This window comes from Spodoptera frugiperda, chromosome 16 (assembly GCF_023101765.2).
Source record: "Spodoptera frugiperda isolate SF20-4 chromosome 16, AGI-APGP_CSIRO_Sfru_2.0, whole genome shotgun sequence".
Lineage (NCBI taxonomy): Eukaryota > Metazoa > Arthropoda > Insecta > Lepidoptera > Noctuidae > Spodoptera > Spodoptera frugiperda.
In genome coordinates, this window is record NC_064227.1 from 3,585,937 (window position 1) to 3,598,233 (window position 12,297).

The 12,297-nt window shown below is 34.6% G+C and overlaps 1 protein-coding gene across 10 annotated transcripts in view; it reads right to left on the bottom strand.

Moving 5' to 3' along the window:
* LOC118280800 (latrophilin Cirl) overlaps positions 1–12,297 on the bottom strand; it is a 316,925-nt gene that overhangs the window by 18,869 nt on the left and 285,759 nt on the right. For 9 of the 10 annotated variants that reach the window (XM_050699510.1, XM_050699508.1, XM_035601176.2 and 6 more), the window contains exon 3: positions 2,203–2,392. In XM_050699510.1, coding sequence (XP_050555467.1) covers positions 2,203–2,392 — 190 coding nt within the window. Of the gene's footprint in view, positions 1–1,876; positions 1,967–2,202; positions 2,393–12,297 lie in introns of all 10 variants that reach the window. The other variant, XM_050699507.1, reaches the window with a different exon arrangement.

Here is a 12,297-nt window from a genome sequence, read left to right on the forward strand (position 1 = left end):
AAATATAACGATGTTAATATTATGGTCAATTTTGTAATAAGAATTCGTTTTTTTATTTTTTATTATTTCTTTTTAACATGTCATTATTAGATTGTTTGAATGCTATCGCTAGTCGAGTGGTTGAAAGCGTTACTGCGGAGCGAGGAGTCTGGAGTTTAATTATAAAGTTGGGCAAAGTAGGTACGGTATTACGCGATTTTTTCGGGTTTTCAAACATTTTAGTAGTAGCACAGAGGCTCAGTACCCTTAGTACGAGTTTGCTTTATGTTTAAAGCAATCGAAACGAGAGCGCATTCGGCGGTCTGATTGGTTGGTTTATTCGAACCGGCCAATCAAAGCGCCGAACGCGATCTCGTTTCATTTTCGTCCAATGTAAAGCAAACTTGTACTAAGGGTACTGATTATGCCCGAAGTAAAGCTATAAAACCATCTTTTTATACCATAGTATCTAAATTGAAAGTTATTTTATATTTCAAATGGTGTTATTGATCTTGTTAGTTAGTGACAGAGTTCGATACCCATGTCGGAAAAGTGTTAGATATTGATTTTGGAAATCGTGACCGATGTGTTTGTGATTTCTACGAACGGTTTGTTTGTTTGTAAACAACTCTGCTTACTACCGTTACGGTGGGAAGCGGGTGTCATGTTAAACATATTTTGGTTATACAAAGAAGGTAGTAAGGAACTGGTTCTCCAGGTATATAGATGTAGATAATTCTCTAAATTTATTTGAACATGAAAACATCGGTTTTAAAACCTTATAGTTAAAGTTAGCTTATTGTTATCAATCAGCTTTCAGCTTCAAGAAGGATGATTATAATGTATGAAAATTAAACATTTATTTAGTCCGTCAGTGTCGTTTTTTTAATTTGTCGTATAAAATAAAATTTTAGGAGTGATTACGTCATATCTGCGATATTTTAAACCAATATAATTATGGTCGAAAGTATTTGTTTTCGTAAAAATTACTAATGAAAAATATCTAATGTTTCTGAATCTATTAGATGAATATTAAAATAAAAAATAGTCATCTACATAATCATTTATCTGTCAGTTGCCTATTAAAATTGAGTTATTTCCGAAAACATAAACTACGCTATATTAAAAAACATACCAACTTTAATGCAACTCTATAATTTTAGAAATCATAAATACATATAAATGATAGGTACAGGTATAACCACAATTTTACTGTGAAGAGCACAATTTAATCCTCATTTAAATATCTATATACAAAATTTTGATTCTAAACAAATACCGCAATATTTTCGCTGCGCCATGTTGAAATTTATCTGGTTAATTTATACATTCATTGTAGATAGATTTATTAAAATACGTAGGTAATATAATGGTTGGACTCTGGACTCATTGATTTGGCAAATAGTTAATTATAATGATGTAATTATATACCTATTTCAAAGTTCAATACATTGAACCATAAGTACTTAGTATAGTATAATCTTTTCAAACACAAATAAGCATTAAATGTGACATTTCGTTGTATTTGTCATACGATTATACTTGTTGTTTTTCACGAATATTAGCCTTAAAGCATTAAAATCTTAATTTTATTTGTATTTTTTCACGTGAAGAGAAACAACAATCTGTTAATTAAAGCTATTATTGCTTGAAATGGACACTTATCACTACATAGTATACAACAAAGTCGCTTTCTCTGTCCCTATGTCCCTTTGTATGCATAAATCTTTAAAACTACGCAACGGTTTTTGATGCGGCTGTTTTAATAGATAGAGTGATTCAAGAGGAAGAATTTTATGTTTAATACATGCATAATATATCACCAATGCACCCATGAGAAGCTGGGGCGGGTCGCTAGTAATATAAGTATATAAAACAAAGTAAAGCTATATGTTACCTGCTATGTAAAACCCGCAAACTCTTCGTGGACATACAATTGACACTCCAGTCAGTGTTGCCATGGTCATTGCATATCGTGATCGAGAACCTTCCATAGTTCGCCCTGATGAGGTGGATCACGGACCCTTCCCTGCAGCCGATCTTCAAAGTCTTGCCTTTGCATATGCGGTTTCGTACCGCGGTTCTGTAAAAAAGAAAAGACGTTATAGGCTCATAAAACATCTCGCTATGATCACTACCTAGGAGAGGCTCCGAGCAGAGTGGGTAAAACCGCGCGGAAGTAGCTAGTATAAGTATATAAAACAAAGTAAAGATATATTTTACCTGCTATGTAAAACCCGCAAACTCTTCGTGGACATACAATTGACACTCCAGTCAGTGTTGCCGTGGTCATTGCATATCGTGATCGAGAACCTTCCATAGTTCGCCCTGATGAGGTGGATCACGGACCCTTCCCTGCAGCCGATCTTCAACGTCTTGCCTTCACATGCGTATGCGGTTTCGTACCGCGGTTCTGTAAAAAAGAAAAAATAAATATTAGTACAATGACATAGAAACCCAACATTATAGCTATCAGACCACCACAGATGGGGCCCAGTAGGGCTGATGCCGACCCGGAGCTGCGGTGTGGCTAGATAAAATTAGTACAATGACATAGTAACCCCATCATAGTATCCCAGGTGTTTTTAGACCCGGAGCTGCGAGACTACCTGAGCGGGTTTACCGGGTATCCGGTTGGAAAAGCAGGAGTAGGAACGGGGTGGTTTTTAGTCAGTTAGAGTCTGACATTACCTCTCGCCTCGCTCAAGACGGGAGAAGACATTGGATGATTGCCCCCCTTTAAATAAAAAAGTCCCTACAACATGACCATACCTAGCATGCTGAAGACATCAATCTTCAGAATACTAGTAGCAAATTAAGAAATTAGTGTCGAATCAAGTTACAATAATGCGAATCAAGAGTGATCAGCGATCAAAAATACACCTAAGCTTTCTGAAATTAAAGTGGAATTCACGTTGGAGAAGATTTATAAAAGATTACAAAATTAAATCCATAAAAAATATCCAACTCATCACCCTCCGTTTGATTTCAATTAGATTTCAGATCGTACTTAATTATCGTTCTAATAAACTATCGAGACTTAAAAAAAATCGAGTAAAACAACCCTAAATCGGGGCTTCCCACTCCATCATACACAGACGCTCATTTCGCAGTGTGAGTCGGCGAAAACGAGTAAACGATCTGTCAGTGCTGCCATTAATTTACCCAGATTTATTATACAAGATCCTTACAATATGGGCAACCCTATTCAACGGCCAGCGATACCCGTACGCCTTCCATTGCGCGTTCACAACGAACGAAAGATTCGAAAACAAGAAGAAAACGAGCAATGTATACGGTGCGAATAGGGATGGGGCGTGTTTTTCGCACTTGGAAAATTGATTCCGAAATTGATTATGAAATGTTGAGTTTGCAGTTTTCGTTTATTGTCTTTCGGAAGGTGTTTTTAGATAGATGAGTTTGCGTAACGTTAACGATCGAGTCACAATATCCGTGATTGGTCTAATTGGATTTATTTACGAATGAATGTTTTCGATGGCCGACGCCATTGTTGGATTGTTTGATTATTTTAATTAGTCACATTTTGTTTTGATTGGTATTGTTTTGTGGTGTTCGTTGTTTGTTATTTGATTAACTCAATGTTTGTGTTGTTGGGGTTGGAAATTACTTTTGTTTTTCGTAAAGTTGTTTGGCTTTTTTTTAAAAATTGCCCCACTTTAGGATTTTCTCCTATGCCGTGGGTGCGTTTACAAACATACAAGTTCAAATACACATGACACCCAGACCCGAGACAACAATTTGTGGATCACATAAAGAATTTCTCCGTGCGGGAATCGAAACCGCTACACGTTGCACGGTAGCTGGTTGCCCAACTATGCAGTCAAGTCTGTCAGATAAGTTAAAGGGTTGTAGGAGTTATTCTGATTGCTTTTAGAAAATACAATAGGTCAATTAGTATCAAATAAAGGATATTCATTTTACATTCAATAAGTGACTAATGCCTTTAGGCAAGTAATTCATGAAATTTATTTCGTGACTAATGTCGCGCTACCGACCTATCGTTATCTTTAACGACACGAGATATATAAATAACGATTGCAATACATACATCACGATGACCGCAATAACTCCGTTGCTATTAATCAAAGAGTTGCCTGAGCTATTTATTTATTGTAGCAACAGATTAACGATAAGCTATATGTCCTCACGATATATTCGAATAGTTTTTACAAAGATTGAAACGTTATTGAAAACTTTTCTCTAGTACTACTTAATAAAAAAGGAAAAATAATATGAATTTCATTTAAAATGACTTAATATTGTGTATTTTGACTTATGAAACACTTTTAGCAAAATTAAATTAGCTACTAGTGATGTGCACTTGTCATTTATATAAGTTATCGATATGGATCGACTATTTTTAAATCATAAAAAATAATATCTTATGTAAAGAATTTGAGAATAAAAAATAAACTACGGCATTTTGAATAACGGTTCCTTATTAAATATATAATACAATTTATTGCATAAATGTTAACACATTAAATAAATTCGAAAATTATGTTAATGTTTGAAATAGTAATTCTTTAATATAAATATATTTTGTATTCATAAGTGCCTGCTGAGAACATCTGTTTTGTGCAAAACGTCTTTCTGTTAATAAAATATAAATTATAAATTTATAATACACCTGTTCGGCCCGGTAGTCAAAGATTATTAATTTTTTAGCTCTCAATATTAGCAGAGATTTTAGACGATACATTGGAATTTACTAAATTGTTAGTAGGCCTTTTATCCCCGTTAATGTTAGATAGAGGTGCACTTTACGGCACGTAATGCCGCTATATAATGTACACTCACTTTTCGCAATTTGTCCCATATTATATGGGGTGAGCCCATTGCCACTCCACACAATTCCAGACACCGTGCTACTACTGAGAAATTTTCGAAAAATCGAAAAAAGCTCAGTAATACTTTGCCCGATCCGGGAATCGAACCCGAGACTCCTTGTCCGGCAGTATCTCAGTCCTATCAATGTCGATAAATAACAACAATAACGTAATGCACAACTTCATGACAAATTTATCGACAATACACTAAAAACAACATCGTATTTACATTACCTACATAAACACTAATTATAACACATTACATTAGTGATGTACTAACGAAAAAAAATCTATCGACAAAAACGTATTATCCGAAATAAATCCACCCAAACGACGATTAATTACAAACGATTTAACAGGATCTATTTTGAAATTCGAACCGTCCGCGTTCTTATTACGAAAATAAACGTCTTCAATAACGCTCCGCCATTTATTATTGACGAAAATGTTTAGATATATCGAGACATAATTATGTAGGTACGTTTAATTATAGCTTCTAAGAATTATTGAACATTTTCTTTGATCATTAAAATGGTTGATAATACTCTAATGGATTCGTTTGTTTGGTTTGTGTGATGACAGCTGTGTGACGTCTAATATTCGAAGCCTTTTCGAGTATTCAAAGCAACTGTCTACTAATGAATGGATGCATCATTACTGGTGATAGTAATTTCATTTGTTTGTCTGCTATTGTTTGGAGGAATACAATATTGCTATTAGGGTAAGTTGTTTGTGAATTTTATTGTTGGTGTTGTTTTAAATGTGTTTTGGTACCTTTTTGAATTGTGACTATTTTTGTGAAAATTGTAAGTTTCTAAGTTTACATTTTGTAATGTATAATGTTATTGATTAAGATTTGCTTTTCATTATTTTATGAGATAGATTCCGTGGTAATTAAAATTATTTCTGATTAATTTTGAGTGATTGAAGTTAATTTTCTTATACATATCCAAATCATTATTGCAAACATTGTCAGTAAAACTTCATTTTTATATAAATAAATAAAAATCCCATTCTTATAAACTAACTCTAACTTTCACCCAAACCCATATCGAAAACTTTATCAAAAAAGTAAGGTGTGCTATCAAAAACGTTTTAAATCTATCGACAAAACCCCTTTTAAAGTCGGCCCAACACTATAAAAACACGCGAAACTGCATTTAATGTCGATAAAACGTACATTGGGTAGTATTTTAAATCAGTAGCAAAATAGCGAATGGTATCGTGGTCAGAATCGCTAGTCAGGCCCCTAATAGTAGGTTTGAGGGGTCGATAGTAAAAATGATTTATTTGAGATGTCCAGCTACATAGTTGTTAGGGGTTGAAAACAATTTTAGTCCACGGAGAATAGGGTGAGATAGTTTATTTTGTCTATTTTTTTTTGTTATTGTTTAGTGCGATAGATGGTTAGAGCCATAAGCTTGGCAACCGTATGGTAACGAAGTCGATTTACAAGATATATCATAATTATAGTATGCAACGTCACGCCTTTTATCCTCGAAGGGGTAGGCAGAGATGCACAATACGGCACGTAATGCCGCTATAGCGAACAATTGCCTATTGCCACATACTGAGCACATAATTTTAGACTTCGTGCTACTACTGAGATATTTTCGAATCGTAAAAGGCCCAGTGATACTTTGTCCGGCTCAGGAATCAAACCTCTTGTCCGGCAGTCGAACGTGCGTCCACTCGACCAATGGTGCTGTCAATCATAATTATAGTTGCAAGATTGACTTAATAAATGTAACACGGACCAAAGCAATAACATTAATTTTAATTAGATAGATAGAAATGCTTAATATTCTTCGCTCAACCCTAAGCTAAACTGTATAATCCAAACTTCTTTATAAAACAAATTCCAAACATATGACGTCAAAATCAGTTTCGACTTTATTAAAAGTAAAAGCTAGTCCTTCAAAACGTTGCACCATAATTTAATTTCAAGAACGTATAATTAACTCAGTGTACACCCTGCCTTATAAGTATAACAAATACTCTTTTATGTCCCACCTTCTCTATTGTATAAACACCCTTATCCCACACACGCACACGTCACACACACATACACATCATAATTACATCGCTACATTACAATTCCTTTTTCAAAGCCTGTAATTACCCGGGTAGGTTGAGCAAACTTATCACTTTCTCGCCACGACAACCTTAAACCCTTGTATTAAGGTTTAAAGTTGCTAAATTAAGTTGTATGAGCAAATTGTCTCGTATGAAGCCTTGTTGGGAATACACGAGTGTCATTTGTTAGTGATGTGTCGTCAATTGAATTTCTTGCCATTCGAATCGTGTCGGGGACAGAATCGAGTCGGAATGACAGGTATTCGTGTTCCGAGTTGCGTGTCCGACCATTAATTTGTAAATACAACTTGGGGTTAATTGACAAGCTGTATAAAAAAGCAAAAACATGCTCCCTTCATTCATGCTTCGTTTACACTACTTGTTCAACCTAATTCAACTATGAAATCTCATTGTTTTTTGTATAACAAACTTGATTAAATCAACCGGTAAATCGATTGTTCTAATCGAGATACTTCATAATTCCCATCACTAATGTCATTTGATACCCGACCGTTGTACGAGGTGGACGTGCCAATAATGGTCCTGTGTTTAAATGAAAAGTATCCGTTATTTTAACAATGGTTAAATCCGTAAATGTTGTTAATTAATATTTTCGATGCAGATGCAACAATATCGGTTTCCCGGTGAATTTAATTCACTACGTCATTAATCGAGATCAGCATTGGTTATTCTAGGGGATTATATGGAATTTTATTAACAGAATTTCTGGTTAGCGGCCGGATTTAGGGTGAAAATAATTATGCAGATAGATTTTGCGGGTAGAATTTTAATGGTATTGACTTACTGGAATTGTGGATGCAGTTATTATTATAATGTGTTTTGGGCTACTTTATATTCAACGTAATTAAGAAGTCATTTCGCTGAGACAGTTAATTGAAAAGGGTATGAGCTGGTTTCTGTGCTCAGAATCATTTTACCAGTGTCTACCAGTGGTTCTCAAAGTGGTCTGGACCTACCTAACAGGGATCAACTTCACATTAGTAATTAAACCAATGGGTTGACCTATAGTTTAGGAAACCCTGGCCTAGAGACAGTTCACTGATGGACTATCAGTCTTTTCTACATAGGAAGGTTTGTCATAAACTCCAGGCTTGGCGGGCGTAGGTAGGAAACCGCAGTTGATGAGAACACTGTTGTATGATTTCTACTTAAAATGGTACTCGCAGAAAAACTAGAAGTAGTGCCAAAATATATTCCACACCGTCGTTACAACTCTACATTTCAGAACATACATAACAGAATTAGAAATTTACGTAATAATAATATAGTACATGAACATGGTGACAAATTGAAAAAGCCTTTTTATAGTATATTTCACGAGGCCCCTAAGGACGCGATGTTACATATATTTGAGAGAAATTTCCATCGCCATTTTTATAAGCTGGCGACTTAGTAAGCGTATGTATGTATGTTGTATGTTCGTATGTAGTCTGTACCTTTAGGCTAGGTAGAAGTTTATTCTAATATGTATACATATATGTTCTGTTTTGTTCACTGTCTGTGTAGAGTCTCAGGATATTTAAGTATGAAGAAGTTTGTGCTACTTCAAGGTGGATATGAAGTGTGGTGTTAGCTAAATAGAATACATTTATTTATTTATATGTATACTAGCTTCTTAAAATTAAAAAAATAGGGTTGTACTACCCCTAACACTTAGGGGGATTAAAAATAGATGTTGGCCGATTCTCATAGATATCGGATAAGCACAAAGAATTTCATCAAAATCGGTCAAGCCGTTTCGGAGGAGTTTGGCAACGAAAACTGTGACACGAATATTTTATATATTAGAGATGCTTTATTGTACACATTTAAGTAGCCTAGGTTACATACTTTTTTAGTAGTATGCGTACAATGGGCGGTTTTATCACACAATGGTGATTACAGACAACCTTTGGATGGAACATTTGTCACTATGTCTTTTCATACTACAGGTATCCAAAGAGAACAGGCAGCTACGATTTCTGAAGTACCAGTTCATGCGATCTCTAATCTGGATCGAGTATGGCAAACCTCTATTCTGGCCTTTGGCGTGATTGTGGATTTACCATTACATAACAATAATGTATGATTTTACCACCGATTATATTTGTGAAGGTATGTTATCAATATACCACGTTTACTTACTTTTCATTTCACATAATATGCAAAAGTAACAAGCACCATACCCAATAAAAACTGTCAACAGTTTTAAACATCAAATACTGCCCACAGATTTAATTATACGTATTTGCATATTTTCTGCCAAAAACTCTGCCGGTAGGCACGGCCAGTAACAGGGCGTTTTACCCTACCTTTTGATTTTATTAATGTCCATTTTTATGAGTTGTGTAAAAGTTTTTATTTTACGTCATGAAATGGTATCCTGTATGGAATATGTGATTGGTGGATGAAATTAATTATAGAAAATAATTAACTTTTTTCCTTATTAGGATAGTATGTCTTCTGAATTCTTAATTAGAACTTAATCTTGTATTTCAATAAAGGAAAATACAATAATATAAGAATTGTGAACATGATTGAAAGAGAGTAGTAACCTATGGAGTTCCTTGCTCGTTCTTCTCCATAGGAATCTACACTTTAACACGAGCAAATAGCTTTATTAGAGACTGACCGACAGAAAGACATTTTGTTTTTTTTTTAATATTGTACTATTTGTTTTGACGTTCACATCTGCCTTTTCGGTCCATTTAAAATAAAAAATTTTGACTTTGACAATGTGAATCCAATAAATAACTAAACAATTTAAAACATAAACAAACCAACAAATATCCCGAAGCCCGCCGTTCACCTCGAGACATCAAGACGAACTGAAGTTGTAAAATCAAAAAATCGAACGTCTACCATTCGAAATTTAAAAGATTTAACCGTTCGGCAGTAAAATGGCGGACTAGAGTGGCGCGCTGAGCTTGTCTGACGTCCCGGGCGATCGATTTTCAAACCGAAGGAGACATTTTACTACTTGTTTTACGAGTTACAAAATCGTGGCCCGATTTGGCGGTAACATAAGGAAATTGGTACGTTACTTGCTGTGCTCTGATAAATATAAAAGCCTTCGAGATTTGTCACAGGATCTCCTGAGAAGCGTAGTGAATGTGAAGTTTGTACGTCTTTAGGTTTATGTAGATTTGTATACGAGTAAGATATGAGGTGAGAATCAAAGTTATCCTCATTTTTATGTCGCGATAAAATTGTATGTTGTGGCTTGTTTATTTAAAATTTAGGAAGGAGTGTTTGGGGAGTTTTAGGATGCTTAGATGTTTAGTTCTTTCTAGGTTTTATGTAGAATCGGAATCTTTTTTCAACGTGATACTGATCTTTAAACAGATTTCTTTGTAGTATCGATTTTTATACGATTCTTTCCAAATATGTCCTCTACTCTCGAAAATAGCTTATGATTGTGATTTATAGAACAACTAGTTTCATATTTTATGCATCGCTGCAGCCCCTAACGCCACTTGAACACAAAATAGCCTCTCAAATCCAAACAACTTAGTTTCAATATTATTTCATTGTCAAACAAGATTATATCGTCTGACTGGACATCATAACCTAATTGAGATATCACACACCCCAATCCCCACAAAAATACACTTTAAAATCGTTGCAATAAAATCTATAATCCTATAAAAAACTGACGCAAAAGTTTGGAAAAGCGAAATTGTAACGTTTACCTTATAAGTTAAGGTGGAAAATTGTTTGATGGGGGCAAATGGAATGTAACTTCAGTAAATCGTTGGCAAACTATTGCGACGGTGTTCGAGGGGAGGTAGGCAGAGGTAGAGGCCCTGAGGGCTTTTTTAACGGCTCCTCAGACATTATGCACCCCTGATCACGTATCGTATGAAGTCGCTTCCTGTATAAATCGTTTCATTTTTCTTTTTTTTCCCGTTTGTTTGTGTGGAGTCGGATAAAGTATGGATGGTCATTCGTCCAAAATAATCGCATTTCCTGAGTTCTCCTGTCTTTGCAAGCATGAGTTCATTTTATGATAGGACAAAAATAGGGACGACCCTTAAATCAGTAAGCGGACAAAAGATGAATACGCAATTGTTGTTACAATAGCGGGTATCGAGTTGGGATTCGATTAAATAGGCACGAATCCACTGGCAAAAAATACATTACTATCATCTGAAAGAAATATGAAAGCAGTAGAGTAAAAAGGTCTAGAATTAAGGGACTATTTTCACGTAATAAAGTAGTTTTATACACTGATTCCTTGTATGAGTGGTAATAGGTGCGATTGCCGAGCAATGAAACCGTATCCGTACCATATCTCAGTATTAGCAGCTATCTGGATTAGTGCTTAGTAAAGTCGGTATGATTATTCACTGACAAACAAACTGACGGACAATTCAATTTAACGTTTCAAAAGTGTTGTATGAAGGATTAATTGAAAAAAAATGCTTTGATTTTGAGTTACTCCTAATTATTTAGAATTCATAACATAGCTGGTGCAGTGGGTGTTATATTGTATTTGTGTTCCTCTGCAATGGATGCTAATGTTAATGATGTTTATCAAAAATGCTTAGCTGCTTGAATGTAAACAAGTATGATGACGTCATACCTCATTATTCAAATTATTGTCTTCAAATTACAGTCGTTATTCCTTACCCCACGACTAAGTCGAAACAATAATTTAAATCGAGTAATTTACTCGATTATTATCGAATCAAAAGCAATAGATATCGATTTGACAAAGATAAACGTTGTTTACTTAGTTAATTGGTCGTTTTGAAAACTTTTTTCCAAACAAACAAACAATTGTTTTAAGTGACAAATTGCTTTGTATAAGTTTTACATTTTTAGGGCCGTTTTCGAATTAAAATAGCTCAAATGATCAAATGAAAATGGTCTTTATCGTTATCTGATTACTTTGTGCCTTTAGGTTTTACTAATAGCTATTTTTATTATATTGTTAGTATTTAAGTTAAAGATTGGAATAACTTGATAAGTATTTCGTAATTTGCAATCTCTGACAATATCAGAAGTAATAAATTAAACAATAATTTGTCAGATTATTTTACCTTTACATTTAGGTAGATTTATTTATCAGGCATCTTTAAAAAACAAATTATTGTCGTAGTATAAAACGTCTTGATACTTTTTGACCATTATTTTTTTCGAGATGCTATTTTTTTTCGTAGTCGTTTTGGAAAATCCCTCTCCGTTCTTTTCGTTTCATGCACATGCGTCGCTTCACACCTCTTTGCAAGGGAGGTGAGAATTAGGGGGCTCCTATTGCCAAATAAGATTTTTTCCTCAATCCAACCCCTAGGCAAGAGGGGTTGTCCGGTTATACAATTTGTGACGAAGCACCGTTTGCCGTAAGCACATAAAAACCATGAGTTTTCTCTTACTATGTATAGGGCAA